General features: G+C 39.5%; 2 protein-coding genes across 3 annotated transcripts in view; both read left to right on the forward strand.

Moving 5' to 3' along the window:
* Positions 1-4,564: 4,564 nt before the first annotated feature.
* LOC134192767 (ATP-dependent RNA helicase DDX1-like) lies at positions 4,565-22,111 on the forward strand. 2 transcript variants are annotated; one of them, XM_062661517.1, is made up of 32 exons: positions 4,566-4,714; positions 4,780-4,831; positions 4,920-4,983; positions 5,648-5,677; positions 5,736-5,817; positions 5,873-5,920; positions 7,494-7,577; positions 7,648-7,734; positions 7,798-7,874; positions 9,788-9,860; positions 10,286-10,362; positions 11,783-11,836; positions 11,904-11,961; positions 12,034-12,086; positions 12,155-12,178; positions 12,604-12,656; positions 12,725-12,785; positions 12,845-12,916; positions 12,973-12,999; positions 13,172-13,261; positions 13,349-13,399; positions 13,648-13,722; positions 19,549-19,608; positions 19,669-19,720; positions 20,059-20,135; positions 20,183-20,344; positions 20,403-20,475; positions 20,540-20,612; positions 20,915-20,957; positions 21,011-21,106; positions 21,174-21,294; positions 21,805-22,111. In XM_062661517.1, the coding sequence occupies exons 1-32, from the start codon at positions 4,699-4,701 to the stop codon at positions 21,921-21,923; spliced, it is 2,184 nt and encodes a 727-aa protein (XP_062517501.1). In that variant the 5' UTR covers positions 4,566-4,698; the 3' UTR covers positions 21,924-22,111. The 2 variants fall into 2 exon arrangements, with proteins under 2 accessions (XP_062517502.1, XP_062517501.1); XM_062661518.1 differs by lacking the exon at positions 12,155-12,178 and having other exon boundaries at positions 4,565-4,714.
* The window catches only part of LOC134192768 (coenzyme Q-binding protein COQ10 homolog B, mitochondrial-like), a 6,128-nt gene continuing 4,442 nt past the window's right edge, over positions 21,965-23,650 (forward strand). The window contains exons 1-2 of the mRNA XM_062661519.1: positions 21,965-22,084; positions 22,140-22,241. Coding sequence (XP_062517503.1) covers positions 22,062-22,084; positions 22,140-22,241 — 125 coding nt within the window. The 5' untranslated portion in view covers positions 21,965-22,061. The remainder of the gene's footprint in view (positions 22,085-22,139; positions 22,242-23,650) is intronic.

Raw genomic sequence — 23,650 nt, forward strand, 5'->3', positions numbered from 1 at the left:
TCCGGGGTCCTTCTTTTCTCCTTCAGCCCAGCTGAAGGTCTTGTGCAGTTCTCTGCCTTGTTGACCGACCCACATTCCTAGCCACCCGGCTCTTTCCGCGTTCGTGGCTTTGCTAAGAGGGCCAGCGAAGACAAACGACACGTGTTCCTTGAAGCGTTTGAACTCTTGGTATGTGTCTGTGGCATTCCAGTCCATGGATGGATGATCGAACGTGAATCCTTCTGTTGACATCGTTTTCACTGTGTATCCGAGCGTTTGATAGGTCCTATCTCGCCTGACACCATGTAATGTCCTTTGTTACGTGCAGCAACAACTCAACGATATGTATTGGCTACCAGATAGAGCGAACTAAGAACACAAGCTGGCGCGTCTACTCTACACTAAATCGAGTCTGCGCGTATGCCGTAACGCGCGCTACATGTACACTACGACATACATTACACCCTCTTGGCATCCCTTAGGGAATTTGGTATCCTCTACCATCATGTAGGTAAATGATCAGTCGGCCGACGAACTACAGGTGCACTTCCAAGAAGTAATTGTGCGATGATGCTAGACGATCATGTGCCACTATGCTGCAGAGTTCACGAACTTTCGGTGATGTCATTGTTTTTAGTACGAAACACCGACTAGCCTATGTCATGCACAAGTTCTCGTACAAAATATATCCAGTGTCGTCTAGCTGTGTCTACGTCTGGATTGTCTCGCATCATTTTCAGTTAGGTCTACCATTCTAAGAAGTGTTGCAGAAACCGAGAGAAGCATATTATACGGTCTGAACTGTAGCAAGTCTAGGTGGAAGAAGTGACGTCTGCCGGCTGTGCATAGGCTGTATGTTGATCTTTGCGTCATCATTTAGGTTACATGGTGTCTGGTATTAGAATGACATCACCATGAGGTCGTGGACTCCGTTGCACTGGCACATGACCGTATATCGTCGCCTCTCTATGACTCATTGGAAGTTCACGGGTAGTATGTCAGCCGACTGATCGTTTAGCTACATGATGCATTACGACCCACCCATATATATATATATATATATATATATATATATATATATATATATATATATATATATATATATATATATATATATATAGCCATGCATAGCCCTGGACGGCTAATCAATTGTACCTCGAACAGCAGAGGAGAGGCGTTGACTGTGGTGTGTTTGCTATTGCATTTGCTGTACATTTAGCTTTAGGAGATGATGTAGCAAGCCTGAAATTCGACCAACCACGAATGAGGGAGCATCTGTACAAATGCTTGCATCAGAAGAAAATGACAGGTTTTCCGCAATGCGCCCAAACAACTGCTAGACGCACTCCTAGATGTACCGACATAGAAATTTGCCGCAACTGTTTGATGCCAGAAGAATGCGATGATACCGTGCGGTGTCAAAATTGTGAGGACTGATTTCACGTTGGTTGTCTTCAACACGATCTACCACAACAAAGTGACGGATGGCGCTGTGACAACTGTTTTTAAGAACGCTGTAACTACAGTAGACGATATAGAGTCACTTGCTTTAACGAAGTTAACTAAAATAGATGTTTTCAGTCGCAAATTTAATTAGACAACAAACACGCAATTTGTAACATGTCAATTTGTTAGAAATTTAGCACAAAAACGCAGACTGTAAAATAGAGTTTAGAATGTCACATTTTTAGATGTGCGAAATTCTCATAATAAGTATGGCGCAGGAATGTCAAATTCTCTAAGAAATACGGCTCGAGAGATGCCAAATTTCCTAGGAAATACTGCTCGGGGATGCCATATTCCCTAGGAAATACTGCTCGAGAGATGCTAAATTTCCTAGGAAATACTGCTCGAGAGATACTAAATTTCCTAGGAAATACTGCTCGGGGGATGCCAAATTCCCTAGGAAATATGGCTTGGGGATGCCAAATTCCCTAGAAAATACTGCTCGGGGATGCCAAATTCCCTAGGAAATACGGCTTGGGATGTCAAATTCTCTAGAAAGTACCGCTCGGGCATGCCAAATTCCCTAGGAAATGCGACTCGGGGATGCCAAATTTCCTGGGATTCCAAATTCCCTAGGATCTACGGTTCGGGGATGCAAAATGTCCCGAAGGGATACCAAATTCCCTAGTGAATATGGCTCGGGGATACCAAATTCCCTAGTGAATATGGCTCGGGGATACCAAATTCCCGGGGATGCCAAATTCCCTATGACACCGGTACTGGAGTCAATTGATCTAGTGCCGGTATCGCGAAGAACCTGCTTAACTTCTAGAGGAGCTTCCTACATTTTGAGGGTGTTTCAGAAACTCAAGGACATGTAAAGCGGGTCCGTCTCCTGTTGTTACGAGTAGGGAGAGCAAGTGTCTTGACCAACAGCGACGACAGGGACATCGGACGGCTTAGTCATCAATGTGTCGTTCGTTCGATGGTCAGCGAGACAGAGCGTCAGCGTTAGTGTTTGTTTTGCCCAGTGAAGTCAAATTCTTGAAGTTTCAGAACCCAGGGAAGCTAAGCGACCTATACTTGATAATTAGCAGACATTAGCCATCGAAGATTAGCCTGATATATATGTCTCCAACGTGAAATGAACACCTAGAAGATACTTCCGAAAACATTTGCATCAGTACAAAAACGGCCCAAAGTCTTTAACGGGCGTATCGACGTTCGACAGCGGACAGCTGACGACTAGCATAGGAAATGACATGTTAATTCCTTGTTGTGATCGTCGACTTGAGCCAGGGTAGGCGCAATAGCAAAGATCAGAAGCATCCGTTTGAAGCAAAACATTTGAGTAGTCAGAAGGTGACGAAGGTACCGTGACTGTTGCGGTTGACCATTAGACGAACTACTGGACTTCCACTGAGAGCGAGTGACTGCAAGGCAGTCATCTGGACCGTCAGGTGAAGGATGTGGGCTTCTCTCACGTTTCCAAATTCTATCAGCTTTCTCCGTGCTCCTATAATGGCTGCCAAAGTACTAGGTTGGTCTTGTTCCAACTCACCTTAAAATTTCGGGCAAAGGCCTTCCTGATACCATGTGACCAGACCACTGTGAGGTCGGGTAGCGTTGAGCCGTATGTATGGAAGTAGAGAGTACGGCGAAACGAGAGCTGTACCCCGAAACTGTTACTTGTCCGCCCTGACGAAGAGACATCAATTTTGAGTATAGAAACTCTCTAGATTCTTTGATCCAAACTGAGTGTGCAGGAACAATTCAAATAAATTCTACGACAGTTTCGTTTCTGCAGTTACTGCAACAAAAGAGTGATACTCTGCACTAGCACGACCAGCCAAAGCTACCGCAGCATGACGAAGTTTATAGTTGGGACGACTAGCGTTCAAGCTGTGCCACTGAGGTGACATGAAAAAGCCAATTGTCCAGATCTTCTCCGTCGTCCAGCTGAACTGGAACCATCGAACGGCGAGGTACAGAATACGGACGGTGAAACTGGTCAGGGTCTTCTGGGCTACTCGAATGAATTGATCTTGCCGTGCCTCTGACCTTTTAGTTTTTCGCTGAGGCATAACGAAGGCACGAAAGGTTCACAAGACTAACGGACGGTTTTCCACCAGAAGTAGTAAGAGACGGGTAACGCAAGATCGTAGAACGAAGGAAAGACACTTTATTACAGGTGCTCCGATAGTATACACTACCGGCGGATACCGGAAGCGCGTGATCATATATCTAAGAGTAGCTACACTCTACAAATGAAAGCAAAAGAAATCTTTTTCCAAGTATTAGTATCTATGTAGAATGTTGGATGTGGCTAGATTCCTATTCACTGTTGGTTCTAAGTACAGGGAAAGAAAGGATCTTCTAGGAGCCATTCGTGCATGTGCTAGCTACATACAAAAAGTAATAAATTTGGCAACTTACTAATTGTACGCGTGACGATCTACATGTAGTTGTGTCTGTTTTTAACTGCATGATTAATTGTAGCACCGTAGATATCGTAGATTGATTAGCTAAAGAAAATGCTTTTTTCATCTCTAGTATAATTTAAAATTAACCTAGAGAGCTCTAGATACTGTAGTAGACTACAAGAAAATAGGCCTAGAATATGCGGTACAGTAAGTACAATGACAAGGGCAGCGGAGCACTTCAGAAAGTGGTGCGGCGGAAACAAACTGATTGGCCCACATCCTTTGTATTGTGATATGATAAAAGAAGTGGTACGTAAACTGTACGGCGCATATTAATTAATTAATTGCCGTACGGTAATGCCGTACCGGCTCCGCCGCCTTTGCATCCAGTGATTGTTCAGAATCAAGGGTACGGAATAATGGTGCTTTGCTCAAGAAAGTATACGTGGCACAGCTAAATTGAGCTAAAGTGGCACGGGCAATTTGCACTGGAAATTTACGATAGGAAACTGTTTCGCAGTTGAGATGTCTAGCTAGAGCAATGTCCACTGAATCATTGATGATCATATCAACTATAAAAATATGTTCTATTTTGCTCTAAGCGAACCCTAATGCCAATATTTAGAGCTCAAGATTACTGAAAAGAACATTTTTAGTGCACTGCTGAAAAATCACCTTCAACTGCTTTAATAAATAAATAAATAAATAGATAAATAAATAAATAAATAGATAAATAACCATATGGAAGAATTAATATTTTTGACAAAGCGCCCTGAAGTATGACGCGACGGAAAGGGTCTGGCTACGCGAGAGTAGCGCAAACTGTGAGCAGGAAAGCGAAGACAATACAATGGCAGCATTTACAGGTAAGACCACTTTAACAGCAATGGTATCATGTTGTCTGCAGTAGATTGGATGTATCTTGATTTAGAATTTGGAGTCTTGCCCGAAATAGTCAAGGCTGTAGAGGAAATGGGATGGACGTGAGGAGTAGAATACGAGTCGTTAGCTAGGCCAAGAGGCGAAATATCATGTAATTGGAATTACAAATGTTCGTTTTCTTCTGTACAGGTTACCAACAGACGTTCAAGCTGAAGCAGTTCCTCTTATTCTTGGCGGTGGAGACGTTCTAATGGTAAGTCGATGACAGACTCCGTACGTAGATATAAGCCTACCCTGTTACGTGGAAACAGCACTAGAGCGTTATGAAATACCTAGGGAGCTCAAGCATTCACTTTTGCATTTTTGATTGTAGTCTTTTAGGATTTTATTAATTAATTTTTATTGTGATAATCGGTCATTGTCTTTGAAACTCAGTCCTAATTGAGTTTAATTTTGTAAACATTGAAGATGTCTTGTTTTTACTAGGGCGCGGACATGGGATTTGAGACTTAAGTCTTTCAGATTTTAATTTAATTAGCTAAGGGCTTATCAGTAGCTACATGACAAAGTTCTTTAGAGTGGCATTAATTGGATGACATACGCAAAATTGTAATTCAGAATTATACAATTCTTTTCATTAATGATCAGTCTGACTTAATTATGCATATCTAGTGACCCGAATATTGTAAATACGTGAATTCTGTTTGTGCTAACATTTGTTATGTCCAAGGCACTTGTCCTCTTCTTGTGGTTACGCGGCAGCATACACCAATTATTCTTAATTGAGTTGTAGTTGTACATACAGCTACATGTGTGCACAAATGCGGGCATGGTGTTTGCATGTTTGTCAAAATAGTAAAATTATGTCGACATACATGTATAGTGTAGCAACTCTTTGACTGTGTTTTCTGATTTAGGCTGCTGAGACTGGTAGTGGCAAAACTGGTGTAAGAACAGTCACAACATTTGTTTCACATATTTTTAGCTGTAGCTGGTGTGTTTTAGGCATTTAGTCTTCCTGTAATTCAAATTGTGTATGAGACATTGAGAGAAAAGAGACAAGGAGGGATGAAAAAGGTATCTGCAGGTAAGGGGGCTTTATTATAGTTTCACATGCATGTTTGCACTTATTTTGTTGGCAGGATTATCTGGTTGGAAGATGAATTTTTTGGACAGAGATCCTGAAGTTGGTAAGTGATTGAAGCAAAAGTTTCAGCATGACAACTAGGCAAATTTGTTGAATAATGAGTTGTTGGTGCTGTTCATGAACTTTTGTTTCTTCTTTATTAAATGAATACGAAATATTTGCCAACATAAATTAATGTACACTTGGGAGTAGATATTCAATAGCACATAGTATTGGGTTCAAAGCTATTGGTGGATGGCTTACCAAGAAAGACTTCAATTTCTGTTGAATGAATGCATTGTTTCAGCTTTGTTTGAGCAGGTTGCGACACCCTGCCCCACTTGGAATGCATTCTGCACCACCTATAGTGTGCCGTACTCTCTGTGAGTGAGCCCTGATAAATTGAACAAGCATAAATGATGTTGAAGACATGATCTGGTGCACTAATTTTATACCCATGAACAATCGCAGTGCTGCGGTTTTTTTGGGGCAGTGAAAGGCACATTTTCAGTAAAGAAATATTTGAAATTTGTATTTTCCCCACAAAAGACATTTTATCAATACCCTAAGACAAATACCATTTTGTTTGTCCAGCATGGAGCATGTTACATAAGCTCACCACCGACACAGACAGTAATGTGCAATTGGTGGACATGATGGTGACCTGGTTCTGATTCCAAAAGATTTGGAAGGCGTTCTGAAACAGGTACCAACAAAGGTGGGAGTATTCTGGCTTTATGAGTAGCTGTTGCAAGCTAAAGTGTGTTTCTTGGCAATCCAATAACCTGCTTGATTTAACTTACGTCTGGAACATTGTAAATGCATAACAAAATTAAGAAAATGATTTTTCAGCCTAGTAATCTATAACTAGAAAAGAAAGCCCTTTGTCCGTCTGTCAAAGCAAAATGACAAGACTGGTTGACGGATCAGTCTCAAAATTCTACCGAAAGGGTAAATTTTGACGGATAACAACATGGGATATATGGTTTTGATATCCGACTCAATTGGATCTTCCATTGAGGCTAGCTTCCACTTGTGTGCGAATTTCTTTACAATGGCTATTGGATTCCCACCAAATTTTAATGCCCATTCCCGACCCCAGATGGTATGCACAGAGTGTGTCATTTATTACTGGCGACATCAGTAAGAGCAAGATATTTTCGACTATATTTGGGTCTTTAAAATACGCCTATCTTTGTTTGCCCATGTATGCATGTCGAATAGTTGCCACATTCACTACACCTGTTTCCTACAACGGCATCAATGTCTTAGAACTGATGACGTCTAGTGGGACTGTTGAAATGGCTGCCAAGATACGGGGAACCAATTATCCGGGTGAGTAAGTAACTGCATTGAAGTTTCTTCTGCCTGGAACAAGATACTCCCTGCTAATGGAACGGGGCACTTGGATACATTGTCATTTGTCTTCAGCTAAGGCACCAGTATTTGGAAACGTAAGTTTTAAAATGATTAAAATCGTAAGGACTTGCAGCTCTAATTAATGATTGCTTCTTACAACGTGAATCCTGCTCTATTTGCCCGGGCAAAGTCGAGCCTTCTACTAGTTCAATTTTATAAAGAATGACAAACTTTTTGACAGTACATTGACTATGTGTTGACTGTTTTTCATGCTGTAGCTATTAGTGAAGATGGTTTGTTGTGCCAATGTCGAGAGCACAGAGCATGGCAAGGTTGCAGGTCAACACAGGGAGTAGCAAAAAGTATTGTCATGATGTTCTATGCTATTAATATTAGGTTTTGAGTTTATTATGTAGTTTATTCTGTTTTCAGGCGGACGTTACTATTATGAAACTGTTGTGACTGATGAGGGTTTGTGTCGTGTTGGTTGGGCAACTCTAAAGGCAGGACGAGAACTAGGTGGGGTGCTATTTTTGTCATGAAAAGGATGCAGCTGCTGTATTGCGTTTGTGCATACTACAGGGAAGGACAAACAAAGCTTTGGGTTTGGTGGCACAGGGAAGAAGTCTTATGGCAGTCAGTTTGATGATTATGGCGAGGTTAGCTTATTACTCTTTGTTAGCAATAAACATTATTGAATAGCTTTCTTTATTAGACAAAGGGCACATGGAATGTTTAGATTAAGGTAAAGGGGCTTGATTACATATATATATATATATATATATATATATATATATATATATATATATATATATATATATTGATGTTTGTAGCACACTAAAAAGTGCAGTTCCCTTAAAGGGCATGTTGTATAGCTGCAAGCGTTAAAGAATAGTATGTAGCTGTATGTTGCTATGAAGCATCATAGGTCATTATGGAGTAATAGGGTAGTCTTATGACAAACGTGTGTATGTTTCTGTCTCAATCATATCAGGATGGAACTTGACCTGATTCACATGGTTTTATGAAAGTTGTTGTTGGGGAAGTATTAAATCATTAATTGATTACTTTTACTTGGTAGTAGCAGATGCGATAAAAAATTGGTCATACACAGTCACATGGATGAGTACTAAAACGGTTGTTGCATTTAGGGCCTTTGTTGCATGGCGTTTGTGTTTGCATCTGAGTTTTCACTTGTCATGCTATGCGGTCTCAGGCGCAGATGCAGTTGTGTTGGGAAACAAAGATGTTCATCTGCATGCATGTCTTTATACTTTGTATTATTATTTTGTAATATCTACATTATGATTTTGTAATATCTACATTATAATCAATGATAAGTAAGGAAGTTGTAGTGTTAGCAGTATGAATTTAGCTGAAATCATTTGTTCAGTAGACATAGTCTTAATTGACAAAAAATAGCTGTTGAAACTTGGTGTGCCATGACGAGATGCTCCATGGTGCGATTAGAGCACCTGAATACATTTGTAGTTACAGAAATTGTTCACAGTTTTAGAAACACATGCAGACAGGCACATATGCAAGTAAGGTGTGATCAAGCTCTAATCTTACACTGCACACAGACTTTTTGATAGTAGATTTCCTGTGCTGTAACACTTTAGGGCTTTATACAGAAATTTCAGATTGGTAGGGAATTTTTGAAAATGGTATGGCGACACCCACTCTTTGTATTCATGATCATTGGGTCTATCACCATGTCTTCCAATATCAGACAAGACTTTGGAGTCGTCTTTGAGGGAACTTGAAGCATCTCATGAGAATAGCAAATTGAATATCCTGATTGAAATAGCCAATTTCGATAGCAGTTGTTGATGTGCTTGCTACTAAAGCCAGAAAACCGATTGTAGACAGAGGTTACACATATTCTAGTGTAGCACATTAGTAGATGTAGCTCAAGTCTTGAGGAATTTCCTAGCAGAAGGATGTCTGTATAAAACCCTGCCTTTTGCTGTTTAGGATTGTTATTCAAGGCACGTGAGCCTCATACTTAATGATAATGATGCTTCAATATTCACAAAAGCTGTGTTGTTAAATTTGAAGTGCCATCGTATTGAATCAGTCAACACATTTGTAGACAAGCTGAATAAATTTCTTTGTTCTGACAGTCGGTGATGTTTAAAGCAAGTTTTACATGTAAATAATATCTGCTATATTGCTCGCATGTATCCTGTCCCACCAGGTGTCAGTCTGTCTGGCATGCGTGATTTGTGATGATTTTATTAGTACTATGCAAAGTGTCGCTAGAAACCGATAGCAACAAAAATTAGTAAGCATTTAACTTTAGTAAATCTGAGATTGCTTACAAAATTTACGAAATTTAGATGCTTTGAAATTTTGTTGATTTACAGTAGTTTGTACACAGAGAACTAGCATAGTTTTTAGTTTATGCAAGAAATCATGTCGTTAAAACCGATTGCTGTTAAATCTTTCAATTTATTTTCAAGTTTATACGTCTTGCTTGTTGGTAGGTAATCAAGAGAGTTAGCTCAGGTTTTTGAACTGTTTGTGTATTTTTGGTACAGCACAAAATAAGCTTATCTTGTCTTTGTAGAGTTTTGGAATAAATGATACTATTGGATGCTACTTGGATCTCAACAATAGGGAAATATCCTTCAGCAAGAATGGTTAGTTTTTAGATACATTTATATCTATGTACCTGCTGACATCATATCTTCTCTTGACTTTACGATCAAGTGTTATTGCATTATGCTGCTGATATTCTTGTTTCATACTGAACTTTACATTGAACAGTGTTTGGTATTTCTAACATTGTTTATAAAGAGCCTGGTTTGTAACCTTTACCACCTTTTCTGGAAGTGCATTGATGAGTCATTGGATTGAACATATCTGGAATGTTATATAAAGCACTAATCTTAGTCAAACTGAGCTGTAATGCTATTCTAAGTTTATTTAGAGTGGAAATTTATGTGTAAGCATTTTATGTCTGAGTGTGGTCACTTGCTGAATACTGTCTGCAGAGAGAAAGATTCTTGGACAGTGAACACCAAATGTAACACATCATAATCTCTAATTTACGCATTCTGTTTAGGGAAGGATCTAGGTCGTGCGTTTGAAGTTCCTTTGCACTTGAAAGACCTTGGCTTTTTTGCAGCAGTAACACTGAAGGTTGGTTTGAGATTTAGATGTCTGTTTAAGATACAGTGTAGGGGTGACATGATTTGATTGGTTAGCGGGTAAACTGGTTAGTGTAGTAATACATTTGTAATGTCAACTGTAGGAATTATACAGATTGCAACTATATGTAAATGTGGTTGTGTATGCCCTTGTGCACATTTGTTGGTTTAGTGTCTTGTGACTTCAATAGCAGGAATGGAAGCAGGGTACAGCTTGAGAAATGATAGAAACTAGAAATGCACCACTTTGTCTGAAATTAACAGCTTTGGTCTTATGTCTTTGATAGAAATGATATTAGTGGGGCAGCAGTTTGTTTCGACACTGTTGTAGCATTGTATGTGTAGTTTGTAACTGCTAAAATAGTATCTGAACAGATGATAGTGTGTTCAAGTGCTGGCAACACAACAGCTTCTGTCCTTATAAGTTATAGTAGCAATGATATATAGCCAATGCTCATGGATTCTTTAACAAAACTGTTTAGCTGGGAACATCTGTTTGATAGAATGTTGAGTTTGTAGCATAAAGCATGCTGATGTCGTGCTTACATATCGATGGTTGTAAGAACTACATGTTGAGCAGATGCAGAGTATGTGCTGTAATCCAGTCGGTTGTCAAATAAGTAAAGTGGTGTGTATTTATTTCAAGAAAACTATTGCTTTTTTGTTTTGTTGCTGAGGACTTGTCAGTGAGAAGCTTTTGGTAATGTAGTTTACTTGAAGTCAGAAAGTAGAGCAAGAGGTTACTACTCTTCTTCATCAGAACTCAGAGCTCAACAAAATCAGCGAATACAGTGAATATTGCAAACCATGCAAATCTGTATGTTTACCCTGATGTTACCTGAAATTACTCATTACTTGAACAAATGATTATGATACTCTTTCCATGTCTACATTCTAGCATATGGCAGTTTTTTAGATATAATATTGTTTGTTACTGGTTAATTAATCTTCTTGTTCAAGAAACTTATGTTTGGTAGGGCATATTAGGAGCATTCTGAGTGTGCTAACATTTAATTAATTGTTTTCTCAGTGTTACAGATGGTATATAAAGAGGTGTATAATACACTGCATAGGAGGATGCATACTTAAACAACCTACAAATTGTGATTGCTAGATTTGATAATGCTATCTGTAATTGTCACAGGCGGTCTATTAGATTTTTACCCTTGCCAATTGGATGTAATTTTTATGTATTTATCTTTTGTTTTCATCATGTCATTTTATGCAGATTGCTATTATATTGAGTATGTGTAATGGCAGACTTGTTTATGCAAATTAAACTCGCTTTGTCTTAGAAACTAGTGTGATTAGTAATGGGTTTACTACAGTTAGTTTATAGGTTCTTTTGTGAAGGTAATCGTGATGGCAACTTTATTTGTTTAGTTGATTGACATATGTACATGTTGCTCTAGAATGCGGAAATGAAGTTCAATTTTGGAGACTCTCCTTTTCAATATCCACCTAAGGTACAGTTAGATAGTCAGATAACTGCTTTATTTTGGACTTTGGCTACCTACTATTTGTTGTTGCTAGAATGGATTTGTTCCTTTAAATAAGGCTGATCGTCAGTATGTCGTTTCAGGAAGTACAGGCTAGTTTCTTAATAAGAATGTCTATATTGTATTACTTTTGTTGTAATTTTAGGAGGTTTGTTTCTCTACAGGTGCTGCTCAGTTTGATCCAAAGAAGCATAGTCCATCTGCGATCATCATTGAAGTAACAACATGATGCTTGTGTATTTGGTAATAGTTATGTAAGTGGAAATTTGTCTTTGTGGTTTGTAGCCATCTCGGGAATTGGCTCAACAGGTGTGTGTGTGTGTGTGTGTGTTGTGTGTGTGTGTGTGTGTGTGTGTGTGTGTGTGTGTGTGTGTGTGTGTGTGTGTGTGTGTGTGTGTTTAAGTTTTTAAGTGTGTGCACAGATAGACAGATTGTTTTATTGTCTCCCAATCTGTAAGTGTAGCAATAGCAATAATGAAAGCATCCTAGGCATTCACAACAAAAACTACTGAGATGTCTGAAGTCATAGCTATTATTCTAATGAACATAGTGCTGAATATCTGCATCAAAGAAAGATTGTCTATCTTACCTACATGCAGATAGATGGTCAGTCAGACAGACAGGTTGTCAGACAGACAGGCACACAGACACAGTGCTTTTGGAAGCATACACAAGTACATGAGTAGTTATAGTTCTGGTACTGATCAGGATTTAAATAGTGCTTTTCATTTCAGACTAATGACAACATTGTTTCATTTAAGAAGTATTTGCCTCCACCTGCTATTAAGTGAGACTGAGTGATGATACTGTATTGATTAATTAGTAGTAGATGTCAAATTTTGCTCTTATGATTAGGGAACTTCTGTCTGTTGGTGGTCAACCTGTTAAAGAACAGATTGCAGCACTGTCTATGGGAGTGAGAGAATTGGATGTAACATTGATGACAAAAGGATTACATATTTATTTGGTGTATAGGTAGACATTGTGACTGGCACTCCTGGTCGTTTGGATGATCTGATCAGTACTAATCACCTTGATCTGTCACAAGTAACAGTAATGTTGCAGATTGTTTTGCGTGAATGTCTACAACTATGCTTTTATAGGTTCGATTTTTTGTTCTGGATGAAGCGGTTTGCTATTTTTTTAATAAAGTCTTTATTATTAGCTTTTGCTATGTTGAGTGTTGTGATGTTTATCATAGCTTTAGTGTTTACGAATTGTATCTGCATAGTGGTAATGGCTGTTTATGTAATTGGCTGATAACAATGTTTAAATAGAACATATATTTCATTTTTTTGTTAGGATGGATTGTTGTCTCAAGGTCATAGTGAATTGATAAATCGTATTTATCAACAAATACCAAAACTAGGCTGGGATGGGAAGCGTCTGCAGGTGTGTTCCTGATTTCATAGTATTGATTGTCACCTGGTCAGTATTTTCTATAAAGTGATATGAATGATAACTGTATTTTTGATGCAGATGATTGTTTGCTCCGCCACTCTTCATTCTCTTGATGTGAAACGATTAGCGGTAAGACAAGAATAAAACTGTGTATTATGTTTTGGTGGATAAGGAGACCAACAAAGAAACAAACAGACAAGTGACAGAAATACATGACAATGAACTTCATCGGCACAGATATACTTATACATAGACAGTTTTTGAGCATTTAGAGGCAACAAACTTGATGGTAGATAGAACATGTGGCAGTGTTTGAACAATAAGTCTTAAAACATTGGTCAGAACGTAAACGCTAGTTTTACTTGTTGTTTGTTTAGGAGAAATGCATGCATTTTCCGATGTGGATAGATTTGAAGGGTCAAGACAGTGTCCCTGAGACAGTCCACCATGTGGTATGAATTGGAAATTTTGTAGTGTTATGTAATGAGTTTTGTTTAATTGTACTAGTGGATTTTTGCGTTATTAGTGTTAATAAAATTTTGTAGGCCTACTGGTGCTTTTTCTTATGTTTCAATTTTGCCAATGCACTGGTTTGTTGTCTAAACATTGAATGTCATGAATTGCTGTTAACACTTTGCATTGAGAAACTGCAAGTATTTATATTCGTGTTGTTGCCACTAGACATTGCAGGCAGGTGCCACTGTACTATTACTTCATTGCATGATCTAGTCAAATGGCAGGTTTGCTGCTTAATCTGCCGTGAAGCAAGACTGATGACGTCATTTGGATTAGTTAACTCAAGTTAGTGGTCTATACAGTGTGATGAAGTAAGATGCATGATGGGGGTTCTAGCGTACTCTACCCCTACTTGCTTTGTTCAAGTGGGGGTGGGTTAGAATGCCTCAGTATATGTACTACAGGGATAATATCTAGGAGTGGGTTAGAAATCAGTGTGTATTTATAGCCCTACAGGAAATTTGATAACTATTATGTATAGTGATGGAAGTGTCAACGATTTGCTTGTTGGTCGTGTGTATGTATACCAATAAAATCTGTTTGCCTAATTGGGCGCACTAAGCCATAGAGTGATGATCATTGTTATTACCTCCGCCAAGGAGGTTATACTTTTGGTTTGGTTTGTTCATTTGTCTGTTAGCAGGATTACGTGAAGAGTTCTTTATGGATTTTGATGAAATTTTATCAGAGGTTGGTCTTGGCCTAAAATAGAGCTGATTTCACTTTGGGAGTGATTCAGATGATCCAGGATTTTTGCTGAGAGCAAAACAATGAACTGTGGAAGCGGTCATGTTGATTGTTATTAAGTCCAGTACATTACTCGGTCTCCCGGATGGAGACATTGCTGTTGTGTTGTGGTATCCATGGGAAATGACCTAATGACAGTCAATTCTTCTAGACAAATGGGGAACTATTGAGTTTTGTTGGAGGTATGTGCTCTCCAAGTGCTTTTTTGTTGTTGTAGAAACAGATTTTATAGTAATTGTATAGTGATGGAAGTGTCACAAAAACATTATGCTGTTTGAAAGGAGTACTTCCGAGATGCATGTGAACTTTGTCAGGCTGGAGTTGTCTAGCATTTGATGATTTCATAGGTCCAGTCAGTCAATCTCATTGGTCCAGTCAACAATTTGGGAGTCAAGTTGGTTTACCAATTCGATGTGCAAAGCCCGGCCTAGCTCCACATGTGAAGATCACCCCAGCACTGCAGTTCTCTGATGATCCAACCAGAGATACCTCACATAAGGAGCCTGTATTGATGGATACAGCTCCATCAGTTGGAGTGAACCCTATGAAATCAGATACCTGTAAAAGTGTGGTGTTTGTTATTTGCAGTATCAGAAGAGTGTGTATTATGACTCTTACAGGCAACTGCTATTTCAAACTTTGCACCATACCATTTACTATTGATACTTGCACACGATTGATCATTTATGTCTCCCAAGGTTGAGGTTAAACATGTTAGCATAGTAGCTTGTTTTCAACAAGTATCTGATATTTAGGATGGATAGCAGACTCAAGGGAACACTATAAACCAGCATCAAATCTAGATAGTTGACTCTCTATTGCAGTCGGGGTACTGTTCTGATATGATATTGTACAAGGATAGGCAGGAAGGTAGAAGGGGAAGTTTTACGTGAGGGCTCTCGGGATGACACGGACATTCAAGAACTCTGTTGATGTGTTTTGCCAATGACTTCTTGAAGAAGTCTTTTGAACCACACTAGTAGTTCTAGAAAGTAAGCACCTTTTGTAATGGCCTCAACACATTGGATATCAACTCGAAATTCAGGAAAGTACTGGTCTGTTGAAGGCCAGAAAACATTACACTTGGCTGTATTTAGGTGTAATCCAAAGGATGCACTTCTTACAGATTGCAGCCTGTGCAGAAATGACATGATTGCAGAGCAAGTTTCAATAGTTCCGTTGTGTATGTACCATGACTGTAACCAATTTTTTGGGTTGGACCCAACTCTTCTATTAATTCTATCACGACAAGAGAAAATGAAAGTGGAACCAAAGGGCTTCCTTGTTGACTACCAAGAGAAGATTTGAGACACCACGTTCCAATCTAAGCTCATCTATTGTTCATCAATTGTGTGTTAGCACCAGAGACCTGATGGGTAGAGTTGATGAAGCTCTATACGTAGTCATTTCAAGACTGGCAGTGGCAGTTTTTGTAGGCATTAGTTTTGTCTATGAGTTTTAAAGGCAGCATAGATTAGGGATTGTTGTCACGAGTGTCAATAACTTAGAGTATGCAGTGCAGCTCTAAACCACTAGGAACTCATACTCTAACTTGTTTATAAGAGGAGATGTCTTGAGCTTTGATTTAACAGTGGTGCGGGAACTCAACTAGCGAGGTGATGTAGGGTCTCACCGACAGTGATAGGCCTATATCTTGTTCTTATGTAGAGCTGTTAGAGGTGCTCCATTGAGCCATGGAACATGATATATGTCGATTTCAACGGAAAGAGCCAATGAAACCTAACAACTTCAATTAGTACGGCAGTCCTGTGCAGATAAAGCTGTGGTGCCCACGATTGCGTCCACTTATGCTATGGACATAACATAAGAAAATCCAGGCTGTGTTTCCACTAGCTATATGTAGTTTAGCTTAAATGCGGTTAAAAATTTAACCAGTTCAAGAAAGCAACTGTTTCCACTAGGAACTTGCACATCCGGGATGTGCAAAACAAACCGCCTAGGGATGCCTTATTTTGAAGTATTGGCCTGCTCTGTCATTGAATCAGAGCAACTGTTTGTTGTCACTGATTCAGCATCTGCTGTAGAAATATGCAAGATGATGACCAAGGACACCATCTCTCTCTCTCTCTCTCTCTCTCTCTCTCTCTCCGGAGCTGCTGATTTCTTTCCTTTATACTTAACGACCTTTACATCTTTTAAGGCAATCCTATCCCAGCAAAATAGTTAATATCATCAAATCACATTGTCAGAAGCCATCTAAACGAGTGCGCTACTGTCACGTGACAGTTAAACCTACTTTGCTGAACCTACTGCAGAACGGGGTTAAGAAATTGATTTAGTTTTAGAATATAACTGGTTTAGTGCAAGTGGAAACAGGTTAATCCTTAAACCGGTTTAAGCACTAGTGGAAATGAGCCCCAGGACTGGAGGCTTAATGAAATTTGTTCAGAGTGTCTAAAATGAGATCAAATTTAGTTCATAGAGAAGCAGACATAAGATCAGTCCATTTTGGTAACTGATGACTTGGATGATGACGTATATGTATGTATGTATGTATGTATGTATGTATGTATGTATACCAGTGTGCCAACGCACAACATGGTGTCATAACAAATTAAATAAGCAATATGTTTGGGTGACACTTCCATCATTATACATGATAGTTGTCACTTTCTAGTGGGACTATAAATACCCAATGATTTCTAATTCACTCCACTTCTACACCCTATGGGGTTATAGCCCACTCATATAGATACCATCTTTGTAGTATGTATAATGGGGTGTCTAATTCAGCCCTACTTAGTGAGCATATCAAGGGTTAGAACCCCATAGGTTAGAACCTCCATTTTTCATACTATTGAGGAAACACTTGCTTTGTGAGGTATTGGTCTTTTTGCTAGCATCTGTTGTTGCATCTGTAACACATGCTGATATGCTTTGTGATAGACTGTTTTTGCGTACCCTACAGTCTTGTAGCATCAAGACATAGATAGAGAGGTAGACAGAGGTAGTCACAGATTTTTACTTGCTTTGAGAGTTGTGCTGATAAGTTGTCAGACTGCATCAATGTCTCTTGTAACTTGTTACAGCAACAACACTATTTGCAGAATTGAAATTTTAGCATTCATTGTTTGGAGTTTTATGTCACTGGCATTGACTGTCATATTGCTATGGACTGTTTTCATTTTAATCTTTTTAGTTCTGGTTACAGAATTATATATATTGCTGGATTTCTGTTGGGGATTGATGGGAGTGTCCGGTTTCCTTGTTAATGCTCTTTAGTATGAGGTACAAAGACATGCATTACACGTGATTGCGTTGTTATGTAATGTTGACAAGAGTGACTTCACCAAAATGTTTGATGTTTGACCTTTGTTGACCGTTCTGGTTTGAACAACATTTGCTTATGGGTGGTTAGGGAGACAGTTATTTAAATTAGAAATGTTTAGTAGGTGATTTCCATCATAAGAACTGTGTTAATTTGGAAAGCAATATCTACTTTACATTGATATGGGAAATGTTGATTTGAGGTATTCCTGTTGTACTTCCTTAGCCTGATTGTGCGTATTTGGTATACCATATGAGACTAGTTTGTTTAGGAAGCTATGAGTACTGTTACTATGGCTGCAATACATATTGGTTTACTTCAGCAACAGACAAGCAAAACATCAGTTTTTGTTTGGTTTGGCAAGATCAGACACTATACTGAGCAAGATGATGACATGATGAATTTTTGTGTTGCCATTGAAGAGCAAGAACAAAAACAGTTTTTGCATGTTTTATGACAGCTTGTCTTTGTAATTGCTATGATGTTCCAAGGCCAAGAAACTGTACAGAGTTAAGGTCATTTATCAGTTTAAGCACATAGCATTGTGGCAAACAGACTTTGCATATTGAAAGAGCCTCGTTCCTCTTGGAAAGTGTGGTGTGGTGTGTGTGTGTGTGTGTGTGTGTGTGTGTGTGTGTGTGTGTGTGTGTGTGTGTGTGTGTGTGTGTGTGTGTGTGTGTGTGTGTGTGTGTGTGTGTGTGTGTGTGTGTGTGTGTGTGTGTGTGTGTGTGTGTGTGTGTGTGTGTGTGTGTGTGTGTGTGTGTGTGTGTGTGTGTGTGTGTGTGTGTGTGTGTGTGTGTGTGTGTGTGTGTGTGTGTGTGTGTGTGTGTGTGTGTGTGTGTGTGTGTGTGTGTGTGTGTGTGTGTGTGTGTGTGTGTGTGTGTGTGTGTGTGTGTGTGTGTGTGTGTGTGTGTGTGTGTGTGTGTGTGTGTGTGTGTGTGTGTGTGTGTGTGTGTGTGTGTGTGTGTGTGTGTGTGTGTGTGTGTGTGTGTGTGTGTGTGTGTGTGTGTGTGTGTGTGTGTGTGTGTGTGTGTGTGTGTGTGTGTGTGTGTGTGTGTGTGTGTGTGTGTGTGTGTGTGTGTGTGTGTGTGTGTGTGTGTGTGTGTGTGTGTGTGTGTGTGTGTGTGTGTGTGTGTGTGTGTGTGTGTGTGTGTGTGTGTGTGTGTGTGTGTGTGTGTGTGTGTGTGTGTGTGTGTGTGTGTGTGTGTGTGTGTGTGTGTGTGTGTGTGTGTGTGTGTGTGTGTGTGTGTGTGTGTGTGTGTGTGTGTGTGTGTGTGTGTGTGTGTGTGTGTGTGTGTGTGTGTGTGTGTGTGTGTGTGTGTGTGTGTGTGTGTGTGTGTGTGTGTGTGTGTGTGTGTGTGTGTGTGTGTGTGTGTGTGTGTGTGTGTGTGTGTGTGTGTGTGTGTGTGTGTGTGTGTGTGTGTGTGTGTGTGTGTGTGTGTGTGTGTGCGTGTGCGTGCGCGTGCGCGTGCGCGTGCGTGTGCGTGTGTGCGTGTGCGTGTGTGTACTGTGCTGTGTGTGCGTGTGTGCATGCGTGCGTGTGTGCATGTGCACGTGCGTGTGCATGCGTGCGTGTGTGTGCATGTTCATGTGCGTGTGTGTGTGTGTGTGTGTGTGTGTGTGTGTGTGTGTGTGTGTGTGTGTGAGGTACCGACAACTGTATTGTTTACTAATTGTGGAAAGTTTTTGATGAATTGAGACACTTTTTTATGTGTTTGTTGGTTAGGTTGTTTGGGTTGATCCAACAAAGGACACAAGTTGGCAGGGACTCAAGCATTCAGTTGTGGTAACGAATGTATTTCTGTTGTACTGGTTAGTGTTTTGCATGTTGCAATATCTGTCATAGACAGATGGAGTACATAGACATGACAAGGTTAAACCAGGATCACAATCAAATGGTAAGTAGCAAGTGTGGAACAACTTGCAGATTAAGTAATATGTTTGGCATAGTGCATTATGCTGGACCAGACCACAGTATGGGCATTGAAAGTTGGGAAAGCTAGCTGCAAGGGTTTTAAGATTTATAAATCTTGTTGGTTGTCTAAACAGTAGATGGTTAGCATCTACTAATGTTGAGTCTCACCCACGTTTCTATTGTGTGATGCCCTTGGCTGAGCACTGATTACAACATTTCTAAGAATATGATTGTGAATGCTACTGTAGTGTTACTGAGAGTAGGCACTTATACTTTACATGGTAAAAATGTTGAAGTCAACTTTAATTTATGATGCTGCAGAAACATTATCTGAATCCATCAAACTATTGAAGGCTGAGTATACATTGAAGGCGATAGAAGAACACAAAATGGATCAGGTAACAGCGATCTACATATGTTAACCATTGTTGTTGTTCATAATCAGGCTCTTATATTTTGTCGTACCAAACTTGATTGCGACAACTTGGAGCACTATTTACTGTCTAAAGGAGGCGGTCCTAAAGCATTAGTTAATAAATACTCATGTGTCTGTCTGCACAGTGATCGGGCAGCAGCTCAACGAAAGGCCAACCTTCAAGCATTTAAGGTAGAGTTGACTTGGCAGTGAATTTGCATAAGTGCACGCTGGCAAAAGTTGTGATCAGGATGGAGAAGTTCGATTTCTTATTTGCACTGATGTAGCTGCTAGAGGAATTGATGTTAGGGGAATTCCATTTGGTGAGTAACATATTGTTGGCGAAATAGCTGTGCTTACAGTAGCTCACAGGATGTTTTTGTCAAGTGATCAACGTGACGTTGCCAGATGAACGTGTGAACTACGTTCATCGAATTGGACGAGTAGGAAGAGCAGAAAGGTTTGTGATTGAGACTTCCACAGTTGCATGTCAAATAACTGGGTTTAGTAATTATATACAAGTAATTCTCCATCAAACTTGAGTTTTTGCAATTTTTTAGTTTACACTATAGATATAATTGCTTAATAATAATTGAATAAATTACTGTACTGTAATTGTATTTTAATGGTTTGAGTGACAAACTGACAAAATTGTATGGTTGATTATGAAATGTGACTAGTAGTGGTGCATGGTATATAGGTGTCTGTCTATTAAACTGTGAAGTATATCGTTTGTGCTACTTACTTGTTAATGTGTTGAAGGATGGGCCTTGCGATTTCTCTTGTGGCTACAGTTCAAGAGAAGGTATAGTTTTGAAAAAGTGTGCATTGCTTGTTTTATTATTACTGATATGGCAGGTATGGTACCATTCATGTCCCAGCAGAGGCAAAAACTGTAACAACACTCGCTTGAAGAGTGATGGTGGATGTACTATCTGGTACAATGAGAAACAGGTACTTGGAAATCTTACCTCATTTACAAATACAAATGCAAGAATTTTTTTGATGTGTTGCTGTTCAGTATTTGGCTGATGTGGAAAACCATTTAGGAGAAAGTATTACTGCTGTGGAAAATGATATTATAGTACCTGTCAATGAGTTTGATGGGAAAGTTGTTTATGGAGAGAAGCGTGGTAACAAAGGTAGGTAAAGTGGCAGAAGTAATAACTTAAAAATTACAAGAACACTTGCTTGGTAGTGCATGTGACTAAATTGCTGTTGAAGTTGTACTCACACAAGCTTATTGCTGTTACCAAAGATGCAAGAGACTTTGTTGAGCAATTAAAGAAAATATGTTGTTTTTCTACTGTGTGTAAGCTCGACAAAGTTTCCCATATAAATTATTTGTTGTGGTATTTGTAAGACCTGTTATTGTAGAGCATTGATCAATTCCAAGTGATTTTTATAGCGAAAATTTAAATTACTTACTGCTTGTATGCAGTTGGTTACCTCTACTATTACACGACCTAATTTAGGGCATCTCTGGTACAAATTGATATAAATTAACCATATTTTTATTTTGAAATGCCTTATTTGAACATTGATCAGAGGCTTGAGGATTCGTCTAAGTAACTAGTGCTTGAAATATTCAACTCTGTGTTTCCTGTTTCAACTGCAGTTTGACAAGTATGTATTGTGCTCTTTCATTTCAGGCAGTTCATATGAAGCTCACACAGAACAACTGGCGCCATCGGTACAAGAACTGGCTGTTCTAGAACGTTTGGCTCAAACTTCATTTCTATGTAGACGTCACGGCAAAGGAATGTACTGATGTCTCTATAGTGCGCTAGTGCATCATTATGATTGCATGACGTCATAAGGACGTTTGTCTAGAGCTCGTACAGTTGTACAGGTGTACGTAGCTACCATAACGAGTGACTGTCGTGTTCTGTTTTTCTTGCGTCTTGTAATGTGGAACGTTTTACGTATTGGGTAAGAATAATAACAAAGCGTAGGAGACTTGTTGAGTGATGCATCCTGTAACTAGGATTATCTATAAAGGCACTGGCTTGTCATCGCGTTATCTATTTACTTTGCCAGGCATTGTTGCTCCTCCGAAACAGACCTATTCGAAGCGAAAAGTTCTAGGGTAAGATGTGTAGAACATTTGCATGGATACCTAATTGGTCACGTGACTCGTCGTTGTGTGTGTGTGTGTGTGTGTGTGTGTGTGTGTGTGTGTGTGTGTGTGCGTGCGTGTGTGCGTGTGCGTGTGCGTGTGCGTGCGCGTGCGTGCGTGCGTGTGTGTGTGTGTGTGACACCCTAATTTTTGGTAATGTTTCTTTTTTTGCAATCTGAGAACTCTTGTAGGAATAAGGCGTTTAATTTAACACAAAGGTAAATGACTTGAGTGGCTCTTAGATTGGGGATGGAAAGTATATGTATCAATAGTGAAAAACGAAAGGGATCAGTGTATGAAGTAGCTGGTCAGGTGGTGTCTGAATCCTGGTGAGAATTTCCACTAGAGCTAGCACGAAAGTTGGTCACAGGGTGTGAACTGTTTACTCCATACTATTCGCGGGAGAGAGTGTTCAGAATAGGTTTCGCACTCTTGGACTATTAAAGAAGAATTAATAGCAGCCGAAGAAGCTTTCATAGGGCTTGCTGACAACGAAAAAGACGAAAACAACAAAGAATATCATAATAAAGATGAAGATGAAGAACTTGAATTCTGACGACTGTCTTAGTCTGTCTGACTGCATGTGTGTGAGAGAGGTTCATTTCTGTTTCTGTTGTACTGGAAGAAGGCATCTTTGGTATTGTTATGGGTAGCTTTTACTGAATAGGATTAGTCTGACTATAGGTACACGATTCTTCAAGTTGAGGCAAGTTGGTGTACACATGCTTACTTTGACTTCACGACTTGCCTTGGGATAACAGCATGCTGTACTCTTTGGTATAACAGCAGTTTGCATACTAAATTCTGCCATTGGATGCTGTAAAATGTGAGGCAATATGATAACCAGGGTTTCTCCAGAATTAAAATCAAACAGGGTGGATTAGTAATATTAATATATTGTTAATGTGGTTAATATTACTGACAGCTACTGACAGTATAGTTAAACAATCTGTAGTAAAAGTTTGAGCAAACGATATGTCTAGCACGGACACTGAAGAGATCTTCACCACAACGTAGGAGGACAGCAATGACAACTAAGTTAGATCAATTTCACCAATGACTCTTAAAGAATGCAATTAACTGCGTGTTCAGGGCCGGATCCAGAGGGTGTTTCAACCCCCTCTTTTACTAGTCGTGGTTCAATAATTTCATATAATTTCATTAGAAGAGAGAAAATTAGTATGCTATAAATAACTGCTAACAGTGAACCCCCTCTTTCAAAAATTCCTGGATCCGGCACTGTGTTCATCTGTTGATGTCAAAACAAGGCGGGTCTGAAGGCAGAACTTTGCATATCACAGTGCGTGAAAGCTGTACACAAAGCTGTATGGGTACACCTATTTACCTGTTTCTATTTAACATTCTCTCCATCTCTTCAT

This window comes from Corticium candelabrum, chromosome 17 (assembly GCF_963422355.1).
Source record: "Corticium candelabrum chromosome 17, ooCorCand1.1, whole genome shotgun sequence".
Lineage (NCBI taxonomy): Eukaryota > Metazoa > Porifera > Homoscleromorpha > Homosclerophorida > Plakinidae > Corticium > Corticium candelabrum.